Source organism: Macaca mulatta, chromosome 11 (assembly GCF_049350105.2).
Source record: "Macaca mulatta isolate MMU2019108-1 chromosome 11, T2T-MMU8v2.0, whole genome shotgun sequence".
Taxonomy (NCBI): domain Eukaryota; kingdom Metazoa; phylum Chordata; class Mammalia; order Primates; family Cercopithecidae; genus Macaca; species Macaca mulatta.
The window spans coordinates 102,530,612-102,546,346 of record NC_133416.1 but is presented as its reverse complement, the minus strand read 5'-3'; the positions used below and the strand labels follow the sequence as shown (position 1 = coordinate 102,546,346).

The following is a 15,735-nucleotide window of genomic DNA, read 5'->3' as shown; positions in this document are numbered from 1 at the left end:
GAGGTTCTAAGATTTAGAAAGTAAAAGATTAATTTGATGAGATGAAGTTTTCTTCCAACTGTGGTAAAATAGCACATAAGATAAATTTACCATCTTACTCATTTTTAAATGTATAGTTCAGAAGTGTTAAGTACAATCACATTGTACAGCCAATCTCAAGAACTCTTTATTTTACGAAACTATTTTTTTGTTTTTCCATGGAGACAGGGTCTTACTGTGTTGCCCAGGCTGGTCTTCAATTCCTGAGCTCAAGCAATCCTCCCACCTTGGCCTCCTAAGGTGCTGGGATTACAGGCATGAGCCACTGTGCCAGGCTGTCAAAACTAATTTTTAAAAAATTCTTTTAAAAATCCAGAGGTAGGATGTTTTGATAATGGTTACAGAAATGAAATCAACTTGACAATCTGTCAGTTTTTATTGAGTAAGATGGGCAGTTGGGAAGAGACCTAAGGCATTCATACTTTCTTTTAAGACTTGAGTTAATAAATGGAGGGTTTAATTTAATAGACATTTACAGCTAGGTTTCTCACTAGGAGTTGAAGGGTTTTTCAGTTCTTTTCTGCCTAAAAAAAACCTCAGACAAAATTAACTATGCTTATTGAACGGTTAACTGAAATTATGTAATATAGGAATTTGTATTATTTTGAAAATAATTCTTTTTTTATTGATGATGACATTATACCTAGAAATTGAGTGAGCAGACATGTATCATCATATAATCTTTATTGCACACATAGAAGTAGAGATTTAGGGAATTCTTCCTTGGTTGGTAAAGGAAATAGAGCACCCTACTCCTCTTTTTTTTTAAAAAAACTCAGTTCCGTGTAATAGCTTCCCAAGTGTCGTGACTAATTTCCTTTGTTCAAAAGGAAATCATTACCAAATGAAATATCAGAGCTCCTGTCTAGTCAAGTAATTAAACAATGTCCAGCAGTCCTTTGCAGCAGATATTTTGAAAAGTTTTTTCAGTAAATTAAAGTTTTATTAAGTGTTAGATCCTGTCAAAGGAACAAATATAAACGTAAAAGATAAAATAGTTTTTATCTCATGTCTCCTTGGGGAAATATGGTCAATAATATGACAGTGAAGGTGGAAGAACGTAAAGGAACTTACAGATATACAGGCTTTATCTTTTCACTTTATAGGTCTTTTGTGTAAAGCTTTTATTAAGTTCCTATAGTATAGGAGCAGATCTGTACCGATGCAGCATTGTATAATAGGTGTTAGTTAAAAACCTTATATATAATGTTGAGGAAGAATTGCTAGACTAGAAATTGTGGTTATCTTTTAAATGTACTAGAACAGTGGATGTTAATGAGGAATAAACAACATAATCACCTGTGGAACTTAAAAGATGTACAGATGTCCCTAGAAACTCTAACTGGTTCACTCTGGGGTAGGGCCTAGACATGTGACTTTTTAAAGAATAGAGCTCGGTGAAGGAATATAATGAAAATTCTCAGCCAATTACTCTTGCAGAAAGAAATACCAGGTTTATTATGAGCCTTAAATAATACCAAAGAATTAATTTTCTGTTTTTAAGTTTACAAAATTTCTGATTTCTGTCTTCCTTTTTAAAGATTGTTTTGGGGTTCTATCTATTGTGGACAGATCATTGATAAAAGGCATTTATGCAACTCAATTATATTATCCTTGAGATAGAAGACTACTACTGCTTATTCACATGAGAATTTTAAAAAGTTGCATCCTACATTTAACTGAGGCAAATTCAACTTTCAGCACTTGGCAAATGAATTGAAGAACTACTATGTGGGTCCCAAACTGAAGTCAATTATTTCGTTTATTGTCAATGAAAGATATGATGGGCTGGGCACGGTGGCTCATGCCTATGATCCCAGCACTTTGGGAGGCCGAGTGGGTGGATCACGAGGTCAGGAGTTCGAGACCAGTCTGATCAACATGGTGAAACCCTGTCTCTACTAAAAATACAAAACTTAGCCGGATGTGGTGGCGCACACTTGTAATCCCAGCCACTCAGGAGGCTGAGGCAGGAGAATCACTTGAACACGGGAGGCAGAGGTTGCAGTGAGACGAGATTGTGCCACTGCTCTCCAGCCTGGGCAACAGAGTGCCAGACTCCATCTCAAAAAAAAAAAGAAGAGAAAAAAAAAAGAAAGATATGGTAACCAGTTCCAAAGTTGGAGAAACAAACCATATTGGATTTATTTAAAAATGTACAATAGACCCAAAGCTATGTATGGAATTGAAGGACAATTTAAGGAATTTTCAGGAGTAATATTGATACTATATAGCGTAATATACTCAGTAAAAGGCAAGGTCATATTGGTAAAAGTAAAAAATGCTATCAAATTTAATCATGTATCATTTTGTGCTTTGGTTGTTTTGACACCAAATTATTATTTTTTCCTTTCTAGAGATGAAGAAGCCACCAGTGGCCCCCAAGCCCAAGTTTGTTGTGGCAAATAATAAGCCAGCTCCACCTCCTATTGCACCTAAACCCGACATTGTGATTTCTAGTGTTCCACAGTCAACAAAGAAAATGAAACCAGCAATAGCCCCAAAACCAAAAGTCCTGAAGAGCTCACCTGTTCGAGACATTGGGCAGTCGCCATCAAGGAAAATCATGTTGAACCTGGAAGGGCATAAACAGGAATTAGCTGAAAGCACTGACAACTTTAATTGTAAATATGAAGGCGATCAGAGCAGTGATTATATTTCACCAGTGTGTTCCTGCAGTTCTGAGTGTATCCATAAGATGGGCCATAGAGAGAATTTGTGTGTAAAGCAGCTTGTTTTAGAGCCCCTGGAAATGAATGAAAATTTAGAAAATAGTAAAATTGATGAGACTTTGACTATACAAACTAGGAGTAAATGTGATTTGTATGGCGAAAAAGCCAAGAACCAGGGTGGGGTTGTTTTAAAGGCAAGCATTTTAGAAGAGAAGCTCAAAGATGCCTTAATACACCGAATGCCACCTTTTATTTCTGCACAGAAGCACAGGTCCACAGACAGCCCAGAAATGAATGGTGGCTGTAATTCAGATGGACAATTCAGAATTGAGTTTACAGATTTGTCACCTTCCCCATCCAGCTTTGAAAAAGTTCCTGATCATCACAGTTGCCACTTACAGCTTCCTAGTGATGAATGTGAAAATTTTGAAACTTGCCAGGATGACAGTGAAAAAAGCAATAATTGCTTTCAGTCATCTGAACTAGAGGCTCTGGAAAATGGGAAAAGGAGTACTTTTATATCTTCAGATGAAGTTAGTAAGAAATCAATAGTCAAAGACCTTGGTCCCTTAGAAATTCATTTACTACCATATACCCCAAAATTTCCAACTCCCAAGCCCAGAAAGACACGAACTGCTCGTCTGTTACGCCAGAAGTGTGTAGATACTCCTAGTGAAAGCACTGAAGAACCAGGGAATTCAGACAGTAGCTCTTCCTGTCTTACTGAAAATAGTTTGAAAATGAATAAAATCAGTGTTCTTCATCAGAATGTTTTGTGTAAGCAGGAGCAGGTGGATACAGTGAAGCTGGGAAATAAAAGTGAATTGAATATGGAATCCAACAGTGACGCACAGGACTTAGTCAATTCACAGAAAGTCATGTGTCATGAAATATCTTCCTTTGAAAAGATGGCACCTTCTTTTGATACAGACTCTAATTTGAGTTCTGACAGCACAACTGTAGATGGTTCTAGTATGTCGCTTGCTGTGGACGAAGGGACCGGTTTTATAAGATGTAGTACTTTATCTATGAGCCTGCCTAAGCAGCTCAAATTAACTTGCAATGAACATTTGCAATCTGAGAGAAACCTGGGAGTTTCTGCCCCTCAGATGCAAAAGGAATCTGTTATAAAAGAGGAAAATTCCCTACGAATTGTCCCCAAAAAACCTCAAAGACACAGCTTGCCTGCTACAGGAGTGCTTAAAAAGGCTGCCTCCGAGGAGCTTGTGGAAAAAAGTTCTTATCCTTCAAGTGAAGAAAAAAGTTCAGAGAAGGGCCTAGAAAGGAATCACCTTCAGCATTTGTGTGCCCAAAACCGTGGTGTGTCATCCTCCTCTGATATGCCTAAACGGGCTTCAGAAAAGCCAGTGTGGAAGTTACCTCATCCTATATTACCCTTTTCAGGGAACCCAGAATCCTTAAAGTCTGTCACCTTATCGTCAAACAGTGAGCCTTCAACAGCCCTAACCAAGCCTAGAGCAAAATCGTTATCTGCTGTGGATGTGGAAAAGTGCACTAAGCCTTGCAAAGACTCTGCAAAGAAAAACTCTTTTAAAAAGTTGCTCAACATGAAACTGTCCATCTGTTTCATGAAGAGTGACTTTCAAAAATTTTGGTCCAAGAGTAGCCAACTTGGAGATACCACCACAGGCCACCTCTCCAGTGGGGAGCAGAAGGGGATTGAAAGTGATTGGCAAGGCTTGTTGGTAGGAGAGGAGAAGAGAAGTAAGCCCATCAAGGCATATTCCACAGAAAACTATAGCCTGGAATCTCAAAAGAAGAGGAAGAAGTCCCGGGGCCAGACCAGTGCAGCTAATGGTCTGAGAGCTGAGTCTTTGGATGACCAAATGCTCTCCCGGGAGTCATCGTCTCAGGCACCTTACAAGTCTGTTACAAGCCTCTGTGCACCGGAGTATGAAAATATACGCCATTATGAGGAAATACCAGAGTATGAGAACTTACCGTTTATTATGGCTATACAGAAAACTCGAGAGTTGGAATGGCAGAATTCCAGCAGCGTGGAGGACACAGATGCAAATGTGTATGAGGTAGAAGAGCCGTATGAAGCTCCAGATGGCCAGCTGCAACTTGGACCTAGACATCAGCATTCCAGGTAACAGGTGCCAGACAGACACTTTTGCATGCATCATTGCAATTAACCTTCAACAGCCTGGTGAGTTTGATATGCAGGGGGAAAAAACACGTAGTTGAAGGAATAGTTTAGAAAATGTGTATTAAATTATTCTCAAGTGCAGCCTCCTTTTAGCATACAGTTGGAATGGATATTTGCAAATACAAGCTTGAAGTAGTTAATTTATTTTAGTAGCCGATTCAAAGAATTTGAACCAGTGGCAATGTAAGGTGCTACAAGGAAGGCGTGGAAGAGAGAGGTCCTGGGCCTCCAGGCACCAGCTCAGAAGTCATAGCAGGAAACCTGGGGCAGGAAATTGGCCAATTCAATGACATTTATTTGCTAGGTGTAAGAAATCTGAAGTTACTGAAATATGCAGGCATTTACATGTGGTGCCCTTATCGGGTGAAACCTCCAAATTTTTAGAAGTTCACCACTTTTTGAAGATTGGTCGTTTTACCTGTTGATGCCTAATTGTCACCTCCAGTGGATATAGGAAAAATGCAGGAAACACGTAACTACTCTTTATTTCTCACTTTTAAAATAATTTAATTGATTATTATTATTATTTTTTGAGATGGGGTCTTACTCTGTCACCCAAGCTGGAATGCAGTGGTATGATCATGGCTCACTGCAGCCTCGTGCTCGAGCAGTCCTCCCATCTCAGCCTCCTTGAGTAGCTGGAACTATAGGTGCATGCCACCATGCCTGAATAATTTCTGTATTTTTTGTAGAGACAACGTTTTGCCATCATGCCCAGGCTGGTCTTGAACTCCTGGGGTCAAGCAGTGCTCCTGCCTTTGCCTCCCAAAGTGTTGGGATCACAGGCATGAGTCACTGCACTGCACCTATTTCTCACTTTTGTATGTGCACTTCCTACCTGTGGAATACCTACTTCATCCCTCTTATTAAAATCGTGCCCATCCTTGATGATACAGCCCCTCAGTCTTTGGCTTCATGAAGCTTCTACAATTACCTAGTCAGAAGTGTTTACTTCCTATTGTGACCACCCAGTTATGTTGTGATATCCTTTCATCTCAGGCTGTCTTAGTGTATAACTGTTTATTGGCATGTTTGATTGTTCTGTATTTGGTTTTAAGCTCCATGAAGAGTTCTAGGCATCTCTTTGTCCTGGATAAAACCAAGCAAGAGGCCTAGTAGAATCAGTAGATGTTGATTGGGTCTAAGGAGAATGAATGAAAATAGGCCAAGGGAGCAACCACTGCAGCGGCTTCCTTCTCCCTTCTCTCTCCATAGTCGCATAGGGAGCTTTTCCATTGTATTTCTAATATTTGTGTTTAACAAAAAAGCACATGGACCCTTTTGGAAATCTCTAGATTATTCTTAGTCCGCTAACTTCAGGTCTTTGAAATTCAAGTCTTAAAATGTGACTTTGTAGAAAATACTTGACATATAGTGGGGGGTATTAGTGCGTTCTCACGCTGCTAATAAAAACATACCGAAGATTGGGTAATTTATAAGGAAAGAGGTTTAATTGATTAACAGTTCAGCATGGCTGGGGAGGCCTCAGGAAACTTAACAGTCATGGAGGAAAGGGAAGCAAACACGTGCTTCTTTACATGGGAACAGCAAGGAGAAGGGCAGAACGAAAGATTGAAAAGCCCCTTATAGAACCATCAGATCTTGTGAGAACTCACTCACCATCTCGAGAACAGCAGCCTGGGGGAACCGCCCCCATGATTCAGTTACCTCCCACTGAGTCCTTCCCATGACACATAGGGATTATGGGGACTACAATTCAAGATGAAATTTGGATGGGGACACAGCCAAAGCATATCATGGAGGCTCAAAAAAAAAAAAAAAAGCAGCATTGTTGGGTGAATTGAATAAGTAAAATTGTCGAGCAAGTCAGCGTACCAAGTAAAGTAAATTATTTTAAGTTCCTTTAACTGTCAGATATTCTCATAGCATTTTTCTTTACTCATAGTCAGTCTTTCCTGCCCTTCCTCCTTTTGCATAAAAAAGGCTACTTTCCTCCCTTGCCTAATTTTTCTCACAGCCAGCTGCATTCTGTTTTCATATTTCTGCTTCCTAAATATTAGTACCTAGGCAAAAAGCTCCTTCCTTGACATAAATACTTATTTTTCATTTTTTTTTTTTTCCTCTTTGGAGAGAGGGTCCCACTCTGTCTCCCAGGGTGGAGTACAGTGGTACAGTCAAGGCTTACTGCAGCCTGGAACTCCTGGGCTCAAGTGATACCCAACCCCCTTCAGCCTCCCAAGTAGCTGGGACCACAGGTGCATACCACCACACCCAGCTAATTTTTATTTTTTATTTTTTGTAGAGCTAAGATCTCCCTGTATTGCCCAGGCTGGTCTCGAACTCCTCTGCTCAAGTAATCCTCCCATCCCAGCCTCCCAAAGTGCTGGGATTACAGGCATGAGCCACCATTCCTGGTTCTTGGCATAAATATTTCAAATTGTCTGTTTTCAGGATTGCTTTTCTCTGTAGAACCATTTTATTGGTAGTATCCTTTTTTTTTAAACATGCTTTTCCATATTTGTTTTGTGTGTTATAAGTTTGATTGACTTCTTCACAATATACTATATCCTTGCCTAAGATAAATTTTTTTCTTTTTGAGTCACTTTATTTGTAAATGAGTACAATTTTTTCTTGAAATTGGAGGTTTGGCCATTGGGGTGTGTTTTCTGTTGGCCATCAGGTTTAAACCCTAAGAGCTTGCCATTATCTCTGCCAATCCTGGAACTTGTTTTTTATCTGGTATGCTTCTTAGGTTGTTAGGGCTCTGCTGCTTGACTGGGTGGAAGCTGGTAAGAAGGGGTTAATGCACGCAGCCAGCCAGTAGCATAAGGAGAGTTCTTTCTGGAGGCCACAGGAAACCAAGGGCGGCTTTGGACAGGTTACAGGCCTTCAAGTAGGGCAGCCTGGTAAAGGCTGGGTGAGCTCTGCTTTTGAATTTCGCTTTCCAAGGAGACTTTTGTTTAGGCCTGGAGCAGGGAGCCTGCAACAGGCTTGAGACTACTAAAATGTGCCAGAGGAATCAAAAGCCCTGAGTCATAGGGTCAGAATCACAGTATTGCCTGGGAGGTTGTTCTTCTTGTAAACAACATTGAATAGAGGAGAAAGGAAATTCAAGCCTTCCTGAGGAGGACACCTTGACACCCTGAGATCAAATAAATGAACAGTGAGGCATACATTTCAGGTGAGCTCAAAGGGTCCTGTTTGGTAATCTGGCTGTTGAAAATACAGACCTGTGCCTTAGAATAATTAATTCAAAATCCAGTACATTGACTGGGGTTCTAAAATGATAAGAAACAATGCAAATGAACTCTGCTTAAGATTTTTCTGCTGGGGTCATCATAAGGGTGTCACAGTTTCTCAACCTTCAGGGAAGAAAGTCTGGGTCAGGGCTCTAATTCACTGAATCATGAATTTTATAGAGTCTACACATGTGACTAACCAAATTCTGGTTAGTAAACAGATTTTTGACAAGCTTGGTATAGCCCATAGGGTCGCTTTCTTTAGAATATGGGTGTTTCGTAAGTCCAGTGCTTACCATTTACTTTTTTTTTTTTTTTTTTTTGAGACAGGGTCATGCTCTGTTGCCCAGGCTGGAGTACAGTGGCACAATCACTGCTCACTGTAGCCTTGGCATTAAGTGATCCTCCCATCTCAGCCTCTCAGGTAGCTGGGACCACAGGCATGTGTCACCACGCCCATCTAATTTTTGTATTTTTTGTAGAGATGGGGTTTCACCTTGTTGCCCAGGCTGGTCTCGAACTCTTGGTCTCAAGAGATCCTCCTGCCTCAGCCTCCCAAAGTGCTGAAATTATAGGCGTGAGCCACCATGCCTAGCCAACATTTACAAAACAACATGTTTACAATTTATCAGGAAGTAATTGTAGGCAGTCCCCAATTCCTAATAGGACTGTGTTCTAAAAGTTCATGATAATTTGGAACTCAGAGTGTATTTCCCAAAGAAACAGTTTTGAAATGGTGGTAAAGTCCTCAGTTTAGTCCCCTGGTTATATTAACCATTACTGGCCTATCTTCCCCTCCACTCCTCTCCCTACCCCAGCCCAAGGGAGGTGAATTCTCTCTGTGTGTGGGTGGGTGTGTGCGCGTGCGTGCACGTATGTCCCTGTGATGCAAGCTGGGGCTGAGGTGGTAGCCAGGGTGGGGTTAAGCACCTGGGATCTCAGAGGAGCAAATCTACAAGGCCTGAGGCCCCAGGGTTTGTGGGAAGGATGAGATGACTAAGGAAGAATGAGGAAACTGGGGGCTGGGTGAGCTGTGTGGAAGACCGATAAGGAGTGATAAGGGGGAAGGGTGGGGTAGTGGCTGGGAATTAGTAGGGAGTGGGCTTCTTTACCTCCTTTTCTCCTTATTCCAATCCCTTCCTTCTTTCCCTCCCCATTCTCCTTTGCTAACTGCATCATTTGGCTAATTTGAGTTTCTGATGCCTGGCAAAGAGAGTAGAAGAAACCGGAGGAGGAGACTGGATGGGGGCGTAAGGAGTGGCACTGGGAAACCCCAGAGGAGAAAGGACGAACAGCCAAAGCTGAAGATGAAGGAGACTGGAAGGGAAGTTCCCATGGCTGGAGAAACCATAGCTTTAGGTGTTCCACATAGGTCATCATTTAGTCACCGCTCTGGGTTCTCAGAGGCAGTTTTGTTGATAGTGCAACTGGGAGCCACTCGGGATTGTTCTGACATTTTGGGGTTATAATTGAGACATCTTCCTTGAAATGTTTTAGATAGAATAAATATTAAACAGCCAGCAGGCAAAGGATCTTTCTATCTTATTGATACTCAGGTGATGGGTACCCATTTACTACTATTTTTATTTAAGAAGTTTGATGTTCAGAGAGAAGTTCCTGAAATTTGAGCCTTTGAGCCTTTGTCTGTAACCCTTATTTTAAAGGGTTATGGACAAATCAACAAAATAATCGTGTCCAAATGTTGGAATTTTCTCCTTGAAATTGAGGCAGATTTCTTGATTCTATAAAGAAAAATTTCCCTGGAAACATTCCAAGTTTTTCCTTTGTTTCAGTTTGTTCTTATTATAAACATTTCAAAGAAAAAGTATGATAATTGGGTTTTCCTAGGCAACCTAGCAAACCCTCGATTTATTTATTTCACAGATACCAACCATATGTCAAGCATTGTACTTTCAAAGGTGAAAAGTGATCCTACTCCCAAGGAGCTTCTGCCCAGTGAGGTGACAGAAGTTTATAATACACGGTTTTACTAATTAGTTGTCTTTTTCTTAGTTGTACCTGAATAGGGTATTAAAGAAAACATCACCTACATGGCAACACTTGAACCGAGTCTTTTTTAAGTGGGCATGATTCAATCTGGTGTTTAGGAGGTTTTTTTTTTAATGTTGGTGAGAACAGTTTTAGCGGTGCTGTTGGAGAAGGAGCCAGATTGCAAACTGGGACTGAGAAGAGAGGAAGTGGAATCAGAAATGTGGATTGTTGTCCCTTGAAACTCTTCCCAGAAGTGCCTGTCATTTGACAGGTTTGGATTTATCTTTTGGTCTTCAAGCACCAGAATTCAAAGTAGATTGAACTTCAAAATTATTTCTTTTAAATGAATCAATATACTCTCATCTCTGATGAAAGAAAATACTAGGTTTTTGTTTCTCCCCATTTTAAATTTGAGACTGGTCTTGAAGAGCTGCTGAATGACATTACAAGTCCTGTTACGGGATTTTCATTGTAAATCAGGAGACCTAGTCTAGAAGACCTCTCTCTGGTTACATTTACCACCTCATGGTATTGTTGGATTTCAATATAAGGCTTAGAGTATACTCTAACAGCCTATGAACATTTCCATGTTGTCGTAGCACAGATGAGATTACGCACAGTTAGAGGGTGGGGGTTGGTACTGATAATCAACAGCAGCCCTTTCCTGTAAGTTATTTTCAGAGACAGCTCAGGAAATATAAAAAATCTGTATGCCTCTTTAACTTTGTGTTTCTTGTGTTAGAATCGGAGCCACACAGTTCTGGCAAATCTGTTTGTTTGCATACTTACCCTGCATTTGAAATTGCAGCAGAAGCATTGGGTTTTCTTTCTTGGCAATAAAGCTCTTCTTTTTTCCTTTTAATAAGGAATTAGGGGCCAGGCGTGGTGGCTTATGCCTGTAATCTCAGCACTTCAGGAGGCTGAGGCAGGAGGATTGCTCGAGCCCAGGAGTTCGAGACCAGCCTGGGCAACATGGTGAGACCCTATCTCTATGGAAAAAAAAAAAAGAAACAAAAAAAAATTTTTTTTAAGGAATTAGGAATAAGTATTATGAAGAGTATTAATTAATATTAGGAATTAAATTGCAGTGTTTTGTCCAGCTGTATTACTTTGGTCTCATTTCCTGCCAAAGCAGATAAATGGTATTTTATCTATATGCTTTTTTTTTTGGGAAATGGAGTCTTACTCTGTCACCCAGGCTGGTGTGCAGTGGGGCTATCTTGGCTCATTGCAGCCTCTGCCTCCTGGGTTCAAGAGATTCTCCTGCCTCAGCCTCCTGAGTAGCTGGCATTACAGACACTGCCACTATGCCCAGCTAATTCTTTTGTACTTTGAATAGAGATGGGGTTTCACCATGTTGGCCAGGCTGGTCTTGAACTCCTGACCTCAAGTGATCAGCCCACCTCAGCCTCCCAAAGTGTTGGGATTACAGGTATGAATCACCACGACCAGCGCATATGTATGCTTTTGTATGGTAGATTGTCACTCTACACTTTTAGAGGCATATTTTTAGTCAGAGATAGAAGAAAAAAATATAGACTACAAAAATGTATGGAAGAAGAAGAATGTGTGTGTGTGTGTATGTGTGTGTGTGTTTGTTTCTGTCCTGCTTAGTAAAACAGTTTTTTGAGATAGCTGAAATTTGCACACTTTGGGAGAATAAAAGGTTGCATTATTATTTTTAGAGCTAACTAGTTTTCCGTTGCCATATTTTCATCAAGTTCTTGAATAATAAAAATCTAAAAATCTTAAATTTAGCCAAGGATATGATTATTTTTGTTTTTATAAAATTTGAGTTAGTTGGATCAGTGAGACAAATATTGCTTTGTAAAGTGAATTTCTGACCTAGGTCCTAGAGAAAAGTCCCCAGTGTAAATCTTTGGGGGAAGGGCAGAAGTGGTGAGGGGGAAAAGGAGGGCCCACTATGTTCTCCTAAGCATTTGCACTTCTTGTAATGACCTGATATATAAAGGTAATCAGACAGTCATCCTGCAGTCAGTGAATGGATGAAACCTTGCAGTAGGGTGTTTGGAAATCAGAATGCATTTTTGCAGTAGTCATAACTGAGTGCGAGTGACTTTCCCAGCCCACCTGCAAGAACATATTTAGCTTCTAATATATGAAAAATGTGATAGAAAGTAATAGGAAATGAGACTGTGGCAGTAATAAAACAGCAGTGAAGTTAAATAAATGGCTTTTGTGACTCTTGCTCATATGATGGTGCTTTCAAGAAGGGAAAGGTTAGTGTGTTGAGGAGGGAAATAGCAAGGGGGAAGGGAACAGGATGAAGAGGTGGAGATGAACTTTTATCTCCCTCATCTTCCAGGTGGTTCAGGGGAATTCCAAATCTGGGCGTGTGTCTTTATGGAAGGCAATGAGTATGTTCATATTTCACAGATTCATTAAGTAATGCCTGTGCTTGTATATTACATTTGATAGCTTTTTATGTTCTTCTAGACATTTTTAAAGAATTCATTATCTATTCCTGGAATCGCATAGATAAATTTGGTCTTCAGGGAAGCCCTTTGGATTAAAAAAAAAAAAAAGCAGACTAGACATGTTTATATCAGCCTATTTATTTTAATACTTTCTTGAAACTATGTTAGGTACAGAGAACAGTTCGTGTTATAGCACATTTGGGTGTGGGTAGCTACAAAGAAGTACTGGCCTTTTTTAATGCTGAGTGTCTTAAGTTCAGGAATGGAACTGCCTCGTTTCTTCTGGGTGGTATGGAAAAACTACTTTGGTGGTTTAGACTGCTTCTGGTAATTGTGTTTGTGGATCTCTGGAGAAAAAAGAAAGTATATTTGTAAGTAGTTTTGACAGCAGGCAGAGATAATCTACCATTGGAGCAATAAAAATAGGAGTGGCCAAGTAGACTATCAGTGGAGTAAACATGATGATTGTATTTCTGGGAAGAACAGCTATCTTCTTTCAGTTTTCGTTCCCAGGTTTCTCAGCCCTTCTTGTTTGCATTTATTATAGGCCCCTCTTTTTGTTCCATATAAGCATGAATTGGAGTAAGGTTGCTATGTTACCCTTTTATATGCAAAGGAATTGAGTTATGGTGTTTAAGTGATTTCATGAAAAATGAACAGTGATGGAAATGCGATAGTTAGTGGTTCTGAGCCCTCATCTTCAAGGGTCTGTTTACCAGACTCTCCCATTTATCAAAGTATTTTGGTTTCTGATGCAGGAAAGGTGAAATAATAAACACTGAACAAAGAAAACCAGTTTCCCCCTAATGTTTCCATAAAAATAAAAAGGAAAACAAACACATTTAGGCTTTTTATGTTTGAAATGGTGTAACTGCTTGTTCTTTTAGCTCCTGTGGATTCAGTCGAAGGCTTCATGTTTTACTTAGATCATTTATTTTTTGAAGTCAGTTTTTCTTGATAACATTTGTAACAGTTGACATACTTTGGCATATGTTAGTATCGTATGAAACATTAGAAGTTAAAGAGTTGATATGGTTTTTAATAAACTTAGAATAGCCTGTTTTGTCTTGTTTTTTATCTGACAAGCAGTTCTGATTTTTTGAATTGTTTGCCAACTGTAATTTTAAGTCCAACAAAGTCGACAAAATGTATAAAGAAGGAATAATTTGTAGCTTATCCCCACCTTCCCTAACTTTCTTTTGGTCTTTTGATGTATCCCACAGTCTCAAGTAGAGAGAGATTTCAATGTAGAAGTGTAGCTTTTTGTAATCCCAGAATTTCGAGAGGCCCAGGCGGGCAGATCTATTGAGATCAGGAGTTCGAGACTAGCCTGGCCAACGTGGTGAAACCCCGTCTCTATTAAAAATACAAAAATTAGCTGGGTGTTGTGGCACGTGCCTGTAGTCCCAGCTACTCAGGAGGCTGAGGCAGGAGAATTGCTTGAACATGGGAAACGGAGGCTACAGTGAGCTAAGATTGAGCCAGCCTGGGCAACAGAGCAAGACTCCATCTCAACAACAAAAAAAAAGGGGGGGAGCTTTTCCACTACTTAATTTTTCTTTCCATAGCTCCTCTAAAAACATGCAGATAAAGCACAGTCCATCTCTACTGCCCTTCTTACTGGGGAGAAAGGCAGGGATAGATAATTAAATCATTTACAAGTCCAGGTATGATTTGCTTGATAACGAAAGTTTCTGAAATCTTAGTCTTTTAGAAGTCTGGGGGTAAGAAAAAAGTAAATAAGGATTTTTTTTTTTTTTTAATAATCAAGTGGTTTGAAAAAACTTAGAAATTAAAATATGTCTGTTAATGATTTTAAGTTAAATGTAGTCTTAGAATCATTAAAGTTTAGAACTAAAGGAATGATTATAAATCATGCAGTCCACTGTCTTCACTCACTGGTGCAACCAAAGCCCAGAAAGACTTGTTGACTTTGCCCACACCACAGCAATGAGAAATTCCAAAACCAGAGCTCCAGCCTGGAGCTTCTAATGCTGGGGTGGAAGCATTGTAGAGCAAGTGAGCAAAATTTAGAAGACAAAAGTGATCTTAGTTGTTGCAGAAAGGTTCAGGTTTACTTGCATCATTGCCCTTTTTTCTCCTTTTATAACAGTATTGTTACTGCTGTCAGGAAGGAGGCCCCACACACAGATGCATATGAACACAGAATTATATGGCTATTTTTAAAATGGTGATTTCAGCAAGGTGAATATTCAAACTAGGCAGAAACTTTCAGCAAACAAATAATCTGATGCTACTAATACATGTTAACAAAACTTTCTTCCCCCAAACTGACTCCCCATCAATCCAGTTTTTTCTCTACCTTACCAAAAGTCTATAAACCAGAGAAGATGAAGGATTAGAAGTGCCATTCACATAAATAGCATGAATTTTAGGCTTAATAGTAATCGTGGACGGGCGCGGTGGCTCACGTCTGTAACCCCAGCACTTTGGGAGGCCGAGGCGGGTGGATCACGAGGTCAGGAGATCGAGACCATCCTGGCTAACATGGTGAAACCCCGTCTCTAGTAAAAATACAAAAAATTAGATGGGCGTGGTGGTGGGCGCCTGTAGTCCCAGCTACTGGGGAGGCTGAGGCAGGAGAAGGGCGTGAACCCGGGAGGCGGAGCTTGCAGTGAGCCAAGATTGCGCCACTGCACTCCAGCCTGGGTGACAGAGCGAGACTCTGTCTCAAAAAAAAGAAAAAAAAAAAAGTAATGGCTTGAATTTACTCAAGATTTCCGATATGCCAGCATTATGCTAGGAGCTCTTGCACGTATCATTTCGTCCCTTTTATCCTTTAAGATAGATATTATTGTTTTCTTTTACAGATGAGGAGACTGAGCCTTAATGAGGTTAAATAACTTGCTCAAGGGCACAGAGCTAATGTGTAGATAAACTGAAGTATGGAACTAAGTTTTCTGATCCTGAGGCATACTGACATTTAATCAGAACATGTTGATGTTGTGCTTTGCTGTGAGCCATGGTTTCACTATTATTTTATTTTTTATTAGTAATATTGGTAGAGGTCTGTGAATCTTCTACCCAAGGGACCACAATGGACAAAATATTTCTGTCCTTAATTTGTTCACTATTTAGAGGGAAAACACAGAGACACCTGCAGTGATATAAATAGAAATTAATGGGCATTTTTAGAGACCCCAGATTTTTCATGCAGGAAGAGCTTGTTGATTGGAAAGCTTTTATGGTTAGGTAATAGG

General features: G+C 40.0%; 1 protein-coding gene across 3 annotated transcripts in view; it reads left to right on the top strand.

Annotated features, from left to right (window-relative positions):
* The window catches only part of FGD6 (FYVE, RhoGEF and PH domain containing 6), a 134,179-nt gene that overhangs the window by 3,764 nt on the left and 114,680 nt on the right, over nucleotides 1-15,735 (top strand). For all 3 annotated transcript variants that reach the window (XR_001448150.3, XM_015152456.3, XM_077954777.1), the window contains exon 2: nucleotides 2,397-4,824. Coding sequence is in view for 2 of the 3 variants with exons in the window: in XM_015152456.3 (XP_015007942.2) it covers nucleotides 2,397-4,824 (2,428 nt within the window). In the remaining variant the exon portion in view is untranslated. The remainder of the gene's footprint in view (nucleotides 1-2,396; nucleotides 4,825-15,735) is intronic.